Source organism: Artemia sp. Qi Xiang Cuo, chromosome 1 (assembly GCF_049724085.1).
Source record: "Artemia sp. Qi Xiang Cuo chromosome 1, ASM4972408v1, whole genome shotgun sequence".
NCBI lineage: Eukaryota > Metazoa > Arthropoda > Branchiopoda > Anostraca > Artemiidae > Artemia > Artemia sp. Qi Xiang Cuo.
In genome coordinates, this window is record NC_142794.1 from 86237094 (window position 1) to 86256434 (window position 19341).

Here is a 19341-nt window from a genome sequence, read left to right on the forward strand (position 1 = left end):
CACAAGAGGAAATTGTACCTTTTAGTAATAAATTGCAAGGATTTTACTGACTGTACTTCTTTGATTTTTTCAATAGGAATAACTGGTTTGAAATCCAACCACTTTGGGACCACAAGAAACTCAACTGCTTATGTGGAAGAAGTGCCTTTCTTTGCCTTAGGTCTTACCCTCCACAGCAATTTTTATTTCAGAGACTGATTCATCAGAAGACGACAATTTGTCACACACTCTTTTCTAGTGCTCCTGTATAAATTGAAAATGGAACATTAGAATACTTATAGACCTGATGACCTGTTATAGACCTCTTAGAATCCCTGTTGTAATCCTATCACTTTGTTACTATGGACTTTATGTACTTCCTGTATGCTCCATCAATTTGGCTCACAGTATTTAATTGTTACTTTAACCAGACTAAGGTGCATACAAAGCACATCTTGCCTAGAGAAGCTTATGATTGAATATCGATTCTTTGGCAGACATGAATCCGACCAAGGGATAATTTCAGAAACGTCCGAATAGGTACAGAATTTCCGCTTTCACAGTAGAGCGGACCATGTACTTACGATACAGTTGGATTGTTGATTTGCTCAGCTGGGTATGGTACAACAAAACGAACTATATAAGTAGGAAGCTTGCAAAAAACTAATAGGAGTCGTATCTCAAATTTGACAAAGGGTGTCTGTTACGACATTTTTGCTTTAACAAGGCGACACCAAATACAAAAGTAAGAGATACTACTATAGATGGATAAACAAGTCCTAGAACAAGCAGAAATTAAAATTACCAGAAAAAAGAAAAATTACTACAGGAGTAGAGTCACCATTACCTAGATCTTCTAAAGGTTATAGTGTCATTTACAATTTACTGAAAACTATCTTTATTTCAGGCAGTGTTTTATTCATTATAAAATCAAACACAACAAAAAAGTCACAATGCTAATCTTTGTTAAAAATCAGTTTTGCTCCATCCCCTCCACCTTCTCCCCTTATCCCTTTCAAATCTTCAAAATAGCTTGAGTTCCATTTGTGTTTTATCGCTAAAAAAGGATTTTATTCAGTCTGTATGTTATTCGTCAAAACATCGACGAATAATCAAATCACCACAATAATTAAGACTACAAGAAATACTAATTAAGACTACTAAGGATAACTTAAAATATAGTGATATTCCAGGATATCTCAGCATTGTTTGATTCTTTATCGTTATAATAGTAAGTTAGAAAATGTACAAAAGATATTTTGTTTTCAGTAAAGCATATATTTTATGAAAGCTTGGAGGGCTCTCGTGTTTATGGTAATTTCTATTTAAGCTTGAATCAATAATTCTTTCTAATTTCTGTAACAAGCATTAGGCGACTGGAAAAAAAAAGTTTTGGGCCAATACTAGGGCGATATCGTTTCAATGAAACCGCTTTACTGAAAACACAAAACCGATGCAAAAAAAAACAATAAAAAAAAATTCTAGCATTTCTAGAATTCTAGAATTTCCAGTTAAAGCATTCAGAATTCTAAAATCTAGGGAATATCACGAGTCAGTTTGTTTGAAACATTTTTTTCAAAAATATGTCGATAAAACTGCGAAGCAGTAATTTTTATTACCCTTAAGGGTTAGCGTCGCTCTTTGGTATCATCGGAAATAACTTTGTTTTTTAATTAAACTTTGTGCGTTCTTAGGTTTTAAAAATAGTAACACTAAAATTATAAAACATTTTTTTTCTACTTAAGGGCAGGGCACACGTAGCTGATTTCGGGAACTGATTTCCAAATCAGCGCCGATATTAAAAGAAATCGGCGTCGATTTGAGCTTGAAAAACTTTCTTGTTTTGGGCGTCGATTTACAAAATCAGCGCCGATTTTCATCATGATCATCACAAAAAAATAGGGATTCAAATATATAGTCAGCCAGAGATGTGTGTGGTGAAAGACACCGCTACTGAGCTGAGAACTAAACTGAGATTTAATCAATTTTCCTTTTAACACATTTTTCTTACCGCTGTCGTTTTTCCACTGATGCTGAAATCGGTTCCCGAAATCAACTACGTGTGCCGAGCCCTTTAGGCAAAGAAACTAACGAAAATAATAAGAGTTTTTGCTAAAATAGGGCATTAAATATTTGTTTAACTTCTCCTAAACTTTACCTTTAAAATGTGTGATTTGTCATAAAAAGAGTCTATGGGGAATTTATCCTTGGCATCTTTGAGCAGTTGTAAATAAAAAATTCAAACATTTATGAAATTAGAAAAAGAATCTAAGATGTGTTGTTAACGTAATTTTAAAAAAATGTGTATTTCCTTTATTTTTGCTGCTTTGATTTTAACATTTTAAAAGCACTGGCCATCGGAAGTGAGTAAGCGCTTGAAAAAGAATACCTGTTAAAAAAAAAATTTCCTATCCAAGATTCGAACTTGTATTACCAAACCCACAAAGCAGAGCCATCACTAGTAGATTTTAAGCGTCTTGTAAATTAGAGTATTCTGTATTGTATTTGCCTTTTCAAGTCACCAAATTTTGATGAGATCTCAAAATTTTATCATCGTTGGATACAACTTTTTAATGTTTTTTTCCTCTATAAATCCATAAAAAGCACATTGAAATAATCAATAGCTTGGAACTGAGCCTTTTTAAACACCTCTCTGCAATGTTTCCCGTGTGCTAGTTCTATTGATGACAACTGATGGGGGATGGATGGTTTGCCCCCAACGCCCCATTGCACTTCCTGGCTGAAGGGCCAAGAAACGGAGATCAGCACCGCCGGTACGGACTGTAAAGTCCAATGTCGCATTCTCCAACTGATGGGGGGAGGGATGCCATTTCCCAATTGTTTTTGCCCCAGCAAAGACTAAAAAATTACTATTTTAGAATGTTTTCATTTAAAAAAGCCTTTTTCTGGTCTTTTGATTCCTTTTTAATGGAAAAACAGCCCAAAATGCAATTTTGGCGTTATCAAGTCATCTTTATGAAAAGCGATTAAAATCAAAATTAGCTTTTAAATAATCACTTAAGAAGCTCTTTATCACGTTGAAGTAGCCATCTAGTTATGCTAGTCAATAGAGGATTTATGAATAATTTTAAGGAGCCTGTGAGGAAGGAATATACAAGAGGGGGAGGGGATTGTAAAGCTCAGAATTAGGGTTTTGAACAACGTAGACTATTATAGTATCATTTCATTCTTCCCAGACTTTCTATTCCAGAAATGGCACCAAAAATTCCCTTTTTGGGTGCCATGCGCCACTTTATGTTGGTGTTATCAATTCAAACTTATAAGAAACGACTAAATAGAAAAATTAACTTCTAAATGAGCCCTTAAACAGCTCTCTATGATGTTCCAGTGCCCCGTCTAGCCATTCCATTCCGGAAATGGCAAGCGAATCTTACTTTTTGGGTAGCATATGGCACTATATGACAGCGCTATCAAGTCGAATTTATGAAAAGCGGTAAGATGTAAAACTAGCTTTTAAATAAGTCTTCAAATAGCTCTCGGAAAAAACAAAAAGGAAATGCTAGAGGACAATGCTATCCATGCAAAAAATCGATTTTCCTCGTTGTTCAAGGTGGGAAGGAGGGGGGTTCCAAGCTACCTGAATGGGGTTTTCGACAATGGCGATTTCAAAGTTGTACTTTTTGTTCCGATTTGATGCCCTTTTCGAGGAGTTTCGGGTTCTTTTTCAAAATTTCTTTAATTTCTTCTTTTTTTCAAATTTTACTATCGAGGTAAATCAAAATAATAATTACCACCTCCTGAATCAGCTATGATTGGCTTATTTTCTTGTTAGACATTTTTTAACTTTGATTACTATGGACCACTGTAGATAAATTTAAACAGTAGGTTCAACCTGAAAAATATCTATCTACTACAGTCTCGGCGCGTAAAAAAGCTCCTCCTAATTTTCTTTGTTTAAGCTATCCATTGCATTATTAGTAGTTGTTAGACCAACTTCGGACAATGGTGCGATCTTGTATTATTTATGATTATTAAAGCACAAACAGAGGGGGTGAGCCAGCGAAGTGGTTCGCAACTGTCCCATCTTACAGGTATAGCTTGACTGGGTGGCGTATCAAGGATTTCTAAAAGGGGGAGAGGGTTGGATTAAATTTTTGAAAAAATGGAAATTTCCAGTGCTAACTTCTGATCAACACACTGCAACAGGGAAATATTTGAATATTGCAACAGGGAATTATTGGGAATATTTGAAATTTGCCACAAAATGTTTTACCACAAAGGGACTACCTAATAGTTTTAGCACAGATTATCTTTTAGGTTTGACAATAATCTGTGGTTTTAGATAGTAGTATTTCATCATGGAGCGTCAAAACTTTTTTCTTCTTGGTAAGGAAGAATAGTCCTCTGATTATTTCATCTTTTATACTCTTTTTTTGTGCCATAAAAATGTCCTTCGAAATTAGATGTAGGAACTTTTTTTTCTAATAGCTGGTGGAATGGCCATATCCAAGAAAATACGAAACGTCTGTTAAGAACTGTTTTTCGTGAAATGCTTAGTGAGTTTTCAGAAAATTGAAGGAAATCAAAAGAATTGTATTCGTATTATAAGAAGAATACAAAGGAATGCCTGTTGTTAAAATTGTTGTAAATATTCCGTAACGAACTTGCAAATTACGTAAAACTTCTCATCAAAAAGCATTTTTTTTACCACTCATTAAGTTAACCCTCACGATTCTTCTCAACTATCTTTCCGGTTCCGGGTTACGCACAAGTTTGGTATAAAACTTGGAATGTTTCAGAATTGTGTTAAGATTATTTAATCATTCTAGTTACCGAACTTATTGTCAGTTGCTAACCAAACTTTTTTGTCCAGGGCATTTTCGGAGCCAGAGGGACAGGGGGTATGACCCCTCACTAGATCCACCAATGGCCTTACTGGTATAATTTGCTTTGGCTTTATTATTAAGCTTCAATATGACATAGCAAAAGGCTTTTACAGATGCTAAAATAAATTATTTTAGTCATGTGCATTTCTAGGATTTTCTTTCTTGGAAAAAGGGAGGGGGTTGAGTTATTAGTTTTGTTTTATTTTGATTCTTTACATTCAGTTCTCGTTTTAGCTGTCTTAGTCATAATTAGTTTCGCTTTCTAAGACAATTGTCCTAAGAAAACAGAAGTGACTAAATTTAATTTAGCTGCGAGTCTGCATTCAAGCCGACCACATAATTTCCTTTTAAGAAAAAAAAATTAAAACTATTGAACAGAAATATCAATGCGAAGCGCCAAATTTACTAATAAAATGTCATCACGTTATAGATTTGTTCAAATAAAACTTATGTTTACCTTGATTATCCCAATAAATTCACTCTTTGTTTTTCTTTCCATTCTTAGACCAATGTTATCTCTACCTTTTGCATTATTACAGTCATACCAATTATTTTGCTTTTACTTTTTTACTTCTTCAACGTATTGCATTCTTCCTTATCCCCTAGACACTCGATTCCTCTTATTTCTTTTCCTGTTCTCCAGAGTGTGAAAACCAACGCCACACGCGTGCCTACCCATAAAAAAATCTAATGTCGCTTATGTTTCTTTTGGTTTATATGTTCTGCGGAGGAGCAGCATCACGGTCCGGCGTTGTCTAATGGTTGAGATAGGGAACGATCTTGCTGTTCATATCTCTCTACAGTGCTATGGACCTTGATTGAGCTCTTTCTTAAGTAGGAGCTTTCGCTGCAACCATGATTGCAGCTTGCAATGAACAAACTTTTGATTGACCAGGGATAAAACAGATTTAGCATCTCCCATAACATAAATTTTTAAGCCCCCCTGCCCATTCACTTTATTTTCTTACACTCCCTGTAAGTTTAAAAATGATACCACACGCTGTTCTTGTGTTATTACAAATACGCCATTAGAAAACCTGTCAACATATTCGCTACTCGACAAACCGGAAAAACAGTTCTAATTTCTGTTTTTTTCCTTAGACGAACTTTACAGGAACTTTTTTTTTACGTTTTGCGATCGACATGCCAAAAAAAGCTTTCTGTTTTCCCCTTTTTATCGTTGCTAAGCTAAAGGCTGCTGAAAAAGAAAAAAAGGAAATGAAAGCGCTATAAAAAAAAAACGAAAGTCACTATTTTGTTCTGAAACACAATGAAAATCGAACATGATAGAGTTTTCGCAATTAGTCAATGCTGACTTAAGACCTAAACAATGAAAGACCATTTGACTGAGTCAACTTTCACCATTTCCGACGAAAAGGACTGAGTTTTATTTCTGCTTATATTGATAATTTAAGTAAGGTTAAACTGAACAGGGGTAAAAGTAAATGGAGCTGGGCTAAACAAGAGATGAGTTTCATGGCGGTCGGGTTAAATGGCATTGCGCTAAACGAAGGGTGAATTGAACACGATTGAATTGAACAAGAATCAAGTTGTAACAGAGTTGAGCTGAATGAGGGTCAAGATGTATGGGGCTTAGTTGAATGGGGATCGAGTAGTAACAGGGTTGAGTTGAATGGGTTTTAACTGCATGAGGGCTGAGTTAAACGGGTGTTAGGTTAAACGTGGGTTCAGTTACAAGGGAGTCATTCATTTTAGTCCCATCAACAGCAAGCAAGTGTTATATAGGTCTCTGTGTGGAATATCTCCTATAGGCTTTGAAAAATCGCCTTGATGTTTTTCAAAAATCCTAGATAACAAAAATTACGCCTTTTCTACAACATTAAAAAAAGCCGATAACCTGGTAAATTTTGTGATTTTATAGAAGAACAATTTAGTTCTTTGACTTTTGTTCCTGGTGCTGATCCTATTTTCCCATCCAACTTTTGATTCGTCTATTTTGTATTACACGGCCTTCTTATCTCTGTTCTCTTCCTTTCAACAACGCTCAAAATGGCTCTCATTATTAATTATGAATCCACTGCGGCATTGTAAGTGACAACCATCTCTTCCGTTTCGATCTGCCCCCTTGTTTTGGAAATGTGCACAACGGGAGTGCTAATCCTTCAATTTGCCTCAAACTTAATTTTGATACTCATCACTGTGTTACTGAATTTATTGCTGTTTATCGGCAATGAGATCCATCTTTTTCACCCACCCTAAAGTACAGTTTTGATTTTTATCACATTAAGTTAAGTCTGGAAAAATACTAACTACTTAATGAAGAACGAGCTTCAATTCCTAAATAGTATTGTCCATTTGGACTAAGAGGCACATTTCTCGTCGAAAGCACGATCTTTACCACATATGAGCCACATCAATGCAACATTGGGCCGGCCACTGAGTGCTGGTACTGATGAGCGTAGAAATTTAGCATTTTAATTCTATGTAGAATAATTCCTCGTAATATAATTCTAGCATAGAATAATATTGTCCAATCTGTACTAAGAGTCACAGTCCCCGTTGAAAGCACGATCTTTACCACATTAAATAAAAAAAACAAGTTTTTTAAACTGAAAGTAAGGAGCGACATTAAAACTTAAAACGAACAGAAATTATTCCGTATATGGAAGGGGCTTTCCCTCCTCAACGCCTCGCTCTTTACGCTAAAGTTTTTTATTGCTTTAAAAAATAAAGTTTTGAGACAGAGTCAAACTTTAGCGTAAAGAGCGAGGCGTTGAGGAGGGGAAAGCCCCTTCCATATACGGAATAATTTCTGTTCGTTTTAAGTTTTAATCTCGCTCCTTACTTTCAGTTTAAAAAACTTGTTTTTTTTATTTAATTTTTGAACGTTTTTGAATAAATTCAGGTTTTGATCTTACCTCACCGTACATGAATAATTAAAACAGAATTTGCATATTAATTTAATTTTATTTGGTTAAGTGGCTTTTTCGAAAGTTGTTTAATTTTATTTCCAAACGTTTTTATTAGTAATGAATATAAGTAACTTAAACTCACATAACAAACTTCTATATTCATATATTTTTAATATGTATATTAGGGATTCTCCCCCTATTCAATACTTAGTTCTTTAAGCTTAAGTTCGAATTTCGTTCCAATTCTTTAAAAATGACCGCTTAATCAAAAAGGCCGTAAATTAGAATAAATAGCTCTTATGAAAGTACTAAAAACTTTGGCTTAAAGAACGAGGTATTGACTTGGGGGAGAACCCCCTCATATACATAATAATTTCTGTTCATTTTAAGTTCTAATGTTGCTTCTTACTTTCAGTTGAAAAAACTTGTTTTTTTAAATTTAATTTCTGATCGTATTTTAAATAATGCTTGGAAATCCGGCGCCCCCTTTAGAGAAATGTCCCTTACCCCAAAGAAACATCCTCCATGGAAAGATTCTCCCGAGTAACCCCCTCTTTCAGCCCCCCCCCTACCAGAAAAAAAATTCTTCCTGAAAATATCTGTATACTTCCCAATAACCAATACAATATGTAAGCAATGGGCAAATTTCATAACTTGCAGCCCTTCCCCTGGGAACTGTGGGGGAATAAGTCATCGTAAAAGACATATTTTTTAGATTTTTGACCATGCTGAACATAATGGCCATCTCAAAATTTTGATCAGGTGACTTCGGGAAAAAAATGAGCCTGGGAGGGGGCCTAGTTGCCTTCCAATTTTTTTGTCACTTAAAAAGGGCACTAGAACTTTTAATTTCCGTTCGAATGAGTCCTCCTACAATATTCTAGGACCACTGGGTCAATACGATTACCCCTGGGAAAAAAAAACAAAAAAAAAAACAAAAAAACACGCATCCGTGATCTTTCTTCTGGCAAAAAATGCAAAATTCCACATTTTTGTAGATAGGAGCTTGAAACCTCTTCAGTAGGGTTCTCTGAAACACTGAATATGATGGTGCGATTTTCATTAAGTTTCTATATTTTTTAGGGGGTCTTTCCCCCTTTTTTCAAAAATCAGCCAAATTTTCTCAGGCGCGTAACTTTTGATGGGTAATATTAAACTTGATTAAGCTTATATATTTGAAATCAGAATTAAAATCTGATTCTTTTGATGTATCTATTGGTATCAAAATTCCGTTTTTTAGAGTTTCGGTTACCATTGAGCCGGGTCGCTCCTTACTTACAGTTCGTTACCACGAACTGTTTGATATGAGCCACATCAATGCAACATTGGGCTGGCCACTGAGTGCTGGTACTGATGAGCGTAGAATTTTAGCATTTTAGAAGCCTCATAAATTTTGACGAAAGCTCGGAGAACCAAAATTACTACACGCATTGCTTGTGTAAGTACTTATTTTACCAAATTAAGTTGAATCTCGAAAAAATCTGCTTACTCTCAGAAGGTATGACTCCAAAATAGTAATGCAATCTCTGTATCAATTTTCAAATGCAGGGCAAGGGCACTTACAAAACAGCTTGAGAAACTAATAGAAGGTTTTGAAAACTATTGTCTGTAATGCATCCTGGGAATACACCGGTCTGATAGAATGAAGAACACCTTCGTACATGAAAAGATAAGCAATTATTGATTTTTCCAAAGATCCAGAGAAGTATATGATGATTGTTGGAACCAAATGACCCATGGGGGTCACAGCAGGCTCCTCCACAATTTCCAGCGCTGCGACCATCCTAGTTTTAGAATACGTGGCCAACAGAAAGAGGCGTTTGGTCGATGCCTATGAAGGATGCTAAACAGGCGGGAACATCTTTGGAACACCTGTGACTGCAAGCTCTTCAAAATTCGCCGTGGTGAGGATTCGTTGTCACTTTATGGACCAGCCGACGTGGAACGTGGGACGGAGTCTATGTAAGTTTGACAGGAAATTCAGCTCACTCAAAAACCCTAAACCTCAAAACTGGAATCCTAGGAAGTGGCAACTCTGTGTCACCGGACCCGACTCCTTCTAAGCTATTCTTGAAAGAAAAATTGCTTAAAATGAGTCGATAGATAAGGCTAAGTAGTACTGACAAGTCTTTATTTCATAACATGAAATACGAAAAATATTTGTCCTAATGGACGTCATTAGCAAAAATAGATCAATAGCAAGGAAAAGGAAACCAAGGAGTAGCAATGAAAATATAAAACAGGGAGGAAAAATTATCGAATTTACCTGGGTTGGACAAACTCTTCTCCTGTTCTTTTTGTTTCCGTTCTTCTCTTAACCTTGAAACCTCAAGGGCCTTCTCTCTGTCTTCTTGCTTTTTTGCCTCAGAAACAACCTTGACTGCTGGCTTCAATTCCGGCGTTTTATTAGTGAGGGATTTTAACTCGATCTGGTTTGCTTCTATATCCTGTAGAACAAAATAAAATTATGTCAATATGAATTAAAAAAAAACCTAAATGGATAAAAAAAAACTAAAGAGATACTATTTGATTATAAATCTGTCTTTTCCAAAGGCAACTGAAATTCCTATACTTCCTTCAGAAATACTTGGCTGTTTCCTGACGACAAATATAATGCAGTGTACAGGTTCAATCCACTGACAGATTTGCTCTTCTCGAGAGCTGTTTGTGTGATATTGTAGCATTTGTTATAATTAATGTATAATACATTATGTAGTCATTTACATTTAGCATTTGTTATAATTATTGTGTATTACATTATGTGGTCATTTACATTTAGCATTTGTTATATTTAATGTGTATCACATTATGTAGTCATTTACATTTAGAATTTGTTATAATTTATGTGTATTACATTATGTATTCATTTACATTTAGCATTTGTTATTTTTAATATGTTCTACATTATGCAGTCATTTAAATTTAGCATTTGTTATAATTAATGCGTATTACATTACGTAGTCATTTACATTTAGCTTTTGTTATAATTAATGTGTATTACATTATGTAGTCATTTACATTTAGCGTTTGTTATAATTGATGTGTATTACATTATGTAGTCATTCAGATCTAGCATTTGTTATAATTAATGTGTATTACATTATGCAGTCATTTAAATTTAGTATTTGTTATAATTAATGTGTATTACACTATGTAGTCATTTATTTTTGTTTCTTTTCTTTGCGACGACTGTCTTCAGCTTCAACAGTTTCAATTGATTCTTTTACTTTATTCATAGCCGACAACAGATTTCTCAGGTTAAGCACTGAAAAACAGATAGGTCATTACAACTTGAATTAATTATTAATCTTGGCGTACCTTTGAAACCAAAATGTTTCCAGGCCCACGTCAGAAAGAGTTAAGAACATTTAAAAAGTTAAGAGTTAAGGGTACCATGTAACGTTTTAACGCAGCTAAGCAAGACAAAAAACTCAGCTTTCTAGAAAGTAAGTACTTCATAAGCATCGTGCGAATTTCACTATCTGTTGCTTTAACTTCAGTTGTTTTTCAATCTAGTACTTAGTTTAATTATGTACCTGATTTTGATATACTGGCCAAATTAAACCAAGTTTTAGCTAAAATCACTCATGGTTAAAAACCTGAAAAAAAGGCATAAAAAACAAACAAAAGCTTAAATTTTTACTCTAATCAATGCTTGAAAATGTTCAATTCTTAAAGTTAAAAGTAATTATTTTAATTTAAGTAAAAACTCCAGAAAACAAAAGTGAATCTTCTGTCCGTATTTAGTGCTTAGCCACTTCTGAAGGAGACATACTAACTAAACAAAACAGTACCACAAGATTCCTTATTTTATGCTCTTTCTAAAATATCATGGTCACTTTCCTGACAATACAAAGCACTGGTACCTGCAGCCTCGGCCCAATGAATTTCAGTTTCACCTAGGTAATTTGCAATGGAATGTGAATAAAAGTTATTCCAAATGATTGAAAAAAGTGGGTAATAACGGAAGAAAAAAATTATATTCCGATTAATAGAAACATTTCGCATGTTACGAAGTAAGAATTTTGAAGACCATCATGCGAATTAGGTTAGATTGTCAAAAAAGCAACCATAATACTTGGAAAGAGCCTAAAATAATGAATCTCATGGCACTTCTTTTATTTGTTTAGTATATAATAATAATTTTTGCCCGCTCATACAAAAAAAAGAGAAAAGCGGAGTAATATAAAAGAAGAAAAGGAAAAACAAGAACACTTAGGACCAAAGAACAAAATTAAGTAGCAACTTTTTCATTTGCACTCGCAGATCAAAAGGCAATAAACTCGAGCAATGTTTCCAACGCCTTTTTTTCTGAACTTGTTTCAGTGGACGGCACAACGACAATTGGGTCTACCATAATTTGAGATCTTCAAAAGTAGATATATCTTCAGAAGTGGCCAACAACTAAATTTTTACCACATTTTCTTCTTCGAAATTCCATTTAATCCGCTGATAATCCTTCAGAAGTGGCCAACAACTAAATTTTTCCCACATTTTCTTCTTCGAAATTCCGATTAATCCGCTGATAATCCTTCAGAAGTGGCCAACAACTAAATTTTTCCCACATTTTCTTCTTCGAAATTCCGATTAATCCGCTGATAATCCTTCAGAAGTGGCCAACAACTAAATTTTTCCCACATTTTCTTCTTCGAACGAACATTAGTAATTCCAACTAATCCGGTGATGATTCTCTAGTAATTATTACGATAGAATTATTTTGTTTTATTGCTTTCGTTTTCTTAGAAGAATTTTGTTGCTTTAGTGTTTTCTTACAGTTTTCTATGTCCTAGACCTATAATTGGAGACCATAATGAGAACTAGGGTATATTGTCATAAAAGCGACCATGACGCATCAAAAGAGCTTAAAATAAGGAGTTTTTTGGTACTTCTTTTATTTGTTTAGCATGTTTTCTTCAGAAGTGGCACACCATTAAATTTCTTCCACAGTTTCTTCTTCACGCAAACATTAGTAATTCCAATTAATCCGGTGATGATCCAATGACTTAAATAAAAGGAAAAGAAAAAACAATCTAGTTTTGGAAACATGCTACTAAGAAATCTTAAAATGTTTTACATTTTTAATTGCGTTCTTAAAAGCAATTGTGATTATTGCCGAACAATTTAGTTCTCCCTAGAAGAGTCGATTTTATATTAGCTACAGACCTCAAACTCTGTATCTATTATAAAAAAATCTCCTATAGCTTTGTGGCTCCTTTCAAAATCATTTCAGTCGTATTTTGCTTTTAGTGATCCATAAAAACAAAAAGATAAAAAAGACAAAAACATCAGGGCTGTAAAAGATGTAAAAAAAGACTATATTTCAAATAGATATCTTAAATTTTGCTCAATTGAGGTCCATTTAACTATACTTAGGGGGAAAGCACCTACCCCTGATTCCATGAGAATGTGAAAATATCCTATATAGTGAATTTAGGCACGTAAGTGTGATTTTTTTCACGGATATAAAATTTTGGTGGGCGATATTCGTTATAATGGGTCATATTTGCCCTCCTCGAAACCAGGTTTTCAAATTGTCTACAATGTGTCAGTAATAGTTTTCAGGATCAAATCGACACTCACAAGCAGAGTTGGGAGAAACAAGGGGCAAGTGGATCTGAAACTTGGACTTGAGGAGATGGATGTGTGTATCGAAAGACCTGCTGTCTGACCACCAAAGGTCGCCAAAACAGCATATCTACAACATCTCGGCAACTGCTTGGGTGATGAACAAATTTCCCACCTTGTCTTGAGAATGATTTTGAGATGGAGAAAAGTATCAATGCCAATTTGTGTCTTTGACTTACAAAACATTTCTGCATTTTAATTTTTTCGGTAATTTTTAATCTTTGCACACTAAAGTAGCAAGGTAAGCCAAAATACATCATATCTTTCCTGGTTTATCAAAATTTCGCATCTGCAATATGTCGGAAATTACTTGTGGTATCAAGCTGAAGCTTTATGGGAGTGTTCGAGGGGAGTCATAATTGAACTACGGCTTGGTGGAGAGGGTAATGGTGGAACAAAAGATACCGTATGTGTTAAGGTTTTCGAAATACAGTATCTACAATGAACGGCACGGGATTGAGCTTGAAGTTTTCAGGTAGCTTAGCAGGAGGCAGGGAGAGGGGTAAGGGGACTTCAATTTTGTTTACGTGGGAGAGGCTAAACATATTTTCTCGTCACTCAGCCTACATGTTTTATTACCCTAAGCTACTATAGAATCTACTTAGAATCTTAATAGCAAGGTTAAATAGCATGAGAATTCAAAAGAAACTATGTTTTTCTAGACAATCAAAATACTGTATCTGTACTATTTTGGGAACGGTGAGTGAAGATTTAACTTAAACTTGGGTCAATCAAAAGAGACTAAGTGGGCTACTTCCAGGCTATCATTAATACAATATCTCAGGAACAGCTCAGAGCGTTGAGTTGAAACTTTCAGGTGATGTAATAAAAGGAGAGGAGAGAGGCAGGAGGCCTGAAATGTTGTGTCGGGCAGAAGAGCGCAAATCGAAGCAAATTTTGTATAGGGTGGAATATGTTCTGTCTCAAGCCATCTTAATTGTTTCTGAACTTGATAAGATTCGGGATAAATTCAAGGTTAAGTTACTAGGTACACCAAAAGACACCATCTATTACCAGATTATCAAATATCTGAACTATCTCGACGATGGCTTGGGAGACCCAAGTTGAAAATTCAAGGGAGCTTATACTCCTTTTTTTACGGGGAGGGGTGTTATACCTTAAGATTGTGACTTGGGAAGGGGTTAGAGAAGAGCTAAACATATTTTGTCTCAAATTTCCCTAGAATTTTGAGCACTTTGAGCCCCTGGAGAACCGGAATGTATTCAGGGTACAGTAGCATTGTAAATCAAAGGACACTACATTTACCCAGGTTATCAAAATGGGGTATTCATAAGATTTAAAAGACGGCTTTGAAGATAGATTGAAACTTTCGATACATCATAAAGGGTCAGATGAACCTCTAGTTTTAACTAAGAGGAGGGGATACGCATAAATCTAAGGACGCAGCGGATTCCCAGGCTATCAAAATAGCAAATTTGTAATAACTAGAGAATGTCTAGGGGGATGCATTTCAAACTTTTAGATAGCAGGGGACAAAGAGATTTAAAATTTAGGGTTGGAGAGAGTGTCTTAAATTGTTTTTTTTTTTTTTTAATCTATTAAAATATTTTCTATATATAAGCCCCACTAGAATTATAAATTTTTTATGGAAAGCAATATAAATAAAAATTGGAACGTGTGGTACGGGATTATTAAAATAGCGAATCTGAACTATCCAAAGAGTTGTTTGGGGTCTTAGGTTTATAGTGTCAGGAAATGTTAAGGAGGCCAACTGTATCTCGAGTTTTGACTTAGGGGAGGAAACAAAGGAGGCCACATAAAAAATATGTATTCTCATATCTACCTAGGCATTTTTTTTATTACAAGCTTTAAAGGGACTATGCTCTATACATGATTAAGTAGCAAGGGCAATAAAAAAAAATGTATAAAATATGGCTACGTGACCCGTAGTATCTGCAACATCCTAGGGGAGGCTTCGCGGATCAATCTGAAAATTTCATAGTGTTTGGGAGTGGGGGGGCAAGCAGCCCTCAAATTTCAGCTAAGGAGAAGGGAACAGCGGGGAAGTGTCTCAAGATCTGATGTCCAGTCTATTTAAAATATTTGGCACTATGAGCCCTAGATGGAATTTTCCCGTTGAAGTAGCTGATCAGAATTCAATAAACGCAGAATGAAATAAAAAGGGGTTAGAACTTTCAGAGAGTAATTTGGGTAGGTAGAAGAAATCAAAATATTAAGTTTTGGGAAAGGAATAACGGTGTAAAAAATTTTGTTTCCTGTTCGTCCGTCCGAAAAAAGGAGCCCTTATGAGTCTAAAAAAAAAAAATAGAAAAAATGTGTCATCCAATAACTGGCTCAAAACTATTTCTTTACGATACGGTAAACTAACTATCGCATACTTCTTTTCATCCAATCTACATGGTATTGTATATTTTTGAAAGATTATAATAATAATAATAATCTGTATTTAAAAGTCAACTAAAGCCATATACAAAAATACATACTAAAGAAAAATTACACTTCATTTGACATCCTTCCCATCAATACAAAATTTCCTACTGCCACAATATAACGGGGAGTCCTAGACCTCATTAACTCACAAAGCAGCCTATCATCCCCCTCCTGGATAATTAATCCCCTTAAATGAGATAGTTGCTTACACCGGAGGAGGAAATGGCCCAACCCATAATCATTTTCCCCACATCTCAAGCAACTACACCCGGCCTCCGGACCTTCCCTCTTTTTCCCTGCAACCTTAGTATAAATTGGAAGACAATTTGCTCGAATCTGAATCCTTATCCTCAAATACTTAATGGGCAATCCCAACTTGAAATAAAACTCATGACCAAAATTCTCTTTTACTTCTCTATACAAAGTAAGACTCGGAGATTTGTCCACAGCTGCTTGCCATAATTGCCCTTCTTGGTCTTCAATTCTTGCACCAAATTCCTTGAAGAACTTTTCATGGTCCTCTGTCCCTTTTCCCTTCTCCCACGAACTTGAAAATCCATTCTCATCTAATATCCTCTTGATTTGTGCCGTCCATGATGTTTTGTTACACTGAAGGAGACAATCTTCATATGCTGATCGGGCGAGTCCAGTCGGGGGAAGTTCTAGAAGTCTTAACCAAAATTTGATGTATGGGTATATCTTTTCAATTTCAGACTAAATACACAAAGATCACCTTTTAAGACTAACGTATGTGTTGTATTGTGTAGGCCAAAACTCGTTTATAATATTGAAGTTCAAGGGTGTCTATTTGCTTTCCGGCTGATACCCCCATATTTCTGATCCGTAATGTATGATAGCCAAAATTTTAGCATTAAATATATATTGTTGTGGAGGCTTAATTCACTTATTTCTGCTATTGATGTGCTTCTGTCTAGACCAACTAATGCATTTCTTCATTTCTGTTCCATTGTTGTAATATGACTGGTCTATTTTCCATTTTGACAAAGGATGAAACCTAAGTATTTGGCCTTTTCCACCACTTCCAGCATTTTTCCATTCAATAAAAATTGTGGTGCTGATTCCAAGGGTTTTTTGCTAAAAATCATGACTTGGGATTTCGTGACATTCACCTCTAGTTTCTTCACTTGCAAATATTTTTCAAGGAGATTCAAGAGAGTTTGTAAATCATTATTTGTCTTTGCCAGTAATATAATGTCGTCTGCAAATAGTAGCATTGACATATTCAGATTTCTCAGTCGGAGAGTAGGTGCCCATCTTTGTCGGAAATAAGGAACAATATCATTAATAAACATAGCAAATAATTTTGGCGAGAGTGTACTTCCTTGGCGCACGCCCTTTTTCGAGAAAAAAGGCAGAGATATTCCCTTCCTAACAACTTTTACAAAACTTTTATTCAATGAATACATAGATGATAGAATTTGTAAAAAAAAGGGGCTGGTAGGCCTAGATTTACTAATAAATTCAGCAAAAAAACCCGATGTACACTATCAAATGCTTATTTCAAATCTATTAGAGCCACATATAATTTTCCTTTACCTTTGCAGTGCTTTTCTACAAGAGCATTAATAACAAAAACTCTATCAGCTGTGGAATAACCTGGTCTGAACCCACCTTGTTCTTCCTGCAAGATTTTTTTATATAACATTTGATTCATAAAAAGTGGCTTTATTTCTTGTCTCCCCAATAAGCTTTAAAAAGACGTTTAGAAATTTCTTCGGGCGGAAGGAGTATTTTTTTTCGGGGGGGGGGGGGTACAAAAAAAAATGTACTTGATGATAAAACCCCTACCGCTCAAGTTGTTCATTCATTGACGCATTATAGGATCTGTTTTTTTTTTTCGTTAGTTTCTTTCAGTTTAGCGTGAGATAAGACAAAGAGAAGTGACAGAATAGATAAAAATATATAATTTGTGCTATATATTTGCACATTAGGGGTGCGGGGGATAGTGGTAAAGTATCTGGGCAGTGTGAAGTTAGAAAACAATTCTTACTCTATAATATGCAGAATAATTGTACCTAACACATTAGGCCTGCATACCCGCTCTACTTTCCCCAAACAAGTTGAACAAAAAAAGGGTAACAAAAAACTTTGAAATTCGCATCAAAAATTTGTTTATAAGCGTTTTGGTTACGTTTTACGGGTGTGACGAAATTTTTTTTTTTGGGGGGGGGGGAAGGGGGGTCAAATCCGATTACCCCCACCCCCGAGATACGGCCTTGGATAATAATCAACCTAAAGAAAAATATGTTGTTTTTTTTTTAAATAAAGAACGGGAGTTGATAATACTTTATAAGTTGCATTCTGGGTAGTAGATATATTTATGACATTTGATGCTTGCAATGATTTTTATTATAAAAAAGTTGTGAAGTGTGGTATTCGCGTTAATAAGTTACCATTTTTACTGCCTGTCCGGAGGCCTCTTTTGAAGGCCTCTCCTCTTTTGATATCTCTATGAAAGTATGCTTAAGCAGGACTAATTTAAGCCGTTTTAAATGATAAACATATTATTAATCACAAGAAGTGATGAGAAACGGCATCTCCCCTTTCCACTGAGTGGATGCATTTATCTTCAGGCAAGTCCTAAATTAAAATCTCTAGTCAGCAAAAAAAAGGCATCAAAAATTCAAAAAACACATCTCGACTTTATTTTGACACTGGAAGTATTTAAATCTAGAATGCAAACAGTAGCATGTGTCTTATGAGCATATGAAATTATTGTCAATAGTATTGTGGATTGAAGTTATTGTCAATAGTATTGTGGATTAGAGTTATTGTCAATAGTACTCTGGATTTGAGTTATCGTCAAAATTTATCGTCAATAGTATTGTGGATTTGAGTTATTGTCAAAAGTTATAGTCAATAGTATTCTGGATTTGAGTTATTGTCAAAATTTATCGTCAATAGTACTGTGGATTTGAGTTATCGTCAAAAGTTATAGTCAATAGTATTCTGGATTTGGGTTATTGTCAATAGTATTGTGGATTTGAGTTATTGTCAAAATTTATCGTCAATAGTGTTGTGGATTTGAGTTATTGTCAATAGTATTGTGGATTAGAGGTCTATTTCGAAATAGACCTCTCCCAGAAAATATTGAGGACTCCAAAAAGAGCATATCTGAAATCAACTCAATTGAACAGAGCCCTCAACTTCTTTTGATGGTGCTATGCGTGTCTATTAATGTGATAACTACATTTTAAAGGTTAACACAAATGTATTTACCTGTTTATTAGTTTCTTCATAAAAATACTTAGGTAATTCTTCATTATAAACAATCTCTTTTTCTTCCAAACTTTTTCTACTTTCTTCTTCAGCAACTCTTTCCATCCTCCAAAGCTCCCACTGACCTGGGCACCCATCTCTGAGCTATGCTTTTCGTCTTAGTCTTACTCGACCTGAAACAGATTTAAACATGTACAATATTTTCATTAAGCAAAGAGATTTACAACTATTATCATAATAAATATAGTCGATAGGAATTTTACAGACAAAGTTTGGATGATACTTTGAACTGCAAATTGAAATCAGTCAACCACTATTTCCCATCTCTGTTCAAAACGTATTTTTTTTTAAGTAAAATTGAATAA

At 34.9% G+C, this 19341-nt stretch overlaps 1 protein-coding gene across 1 annotated transcript in view; it reads right to left on the reverse strand.

Annotated features, from left to right (window-relative positions):
• LOC148956860 (uncharacterized) overlaps window positions 1–19341 on the reverse strand; it is a 161120-nt gene that overhangs the window by 23113 nt on the left and 118666 nt on the right. The window contains exons 14-17 of the mRNA XM_089092306.1: window positions 19102–19149; window positions 17369–17378; window positions 9966–10146; window positions 564–615 (exon numbers count right to left, since the gene is read on the reverse strand). Of these exons, the coding sequence (XP_088948432.1) occupies window positions 564–615; window positions 9966–10146; window positions 17369–17378; window positions 19102–19149 (291 nt within the window). The remainder of the gene's footprint in view (window positions 1–563; window positions 616–9965; window positions 10147–17368; window positions 17379–19101; window positions 19150–19341) is intronic.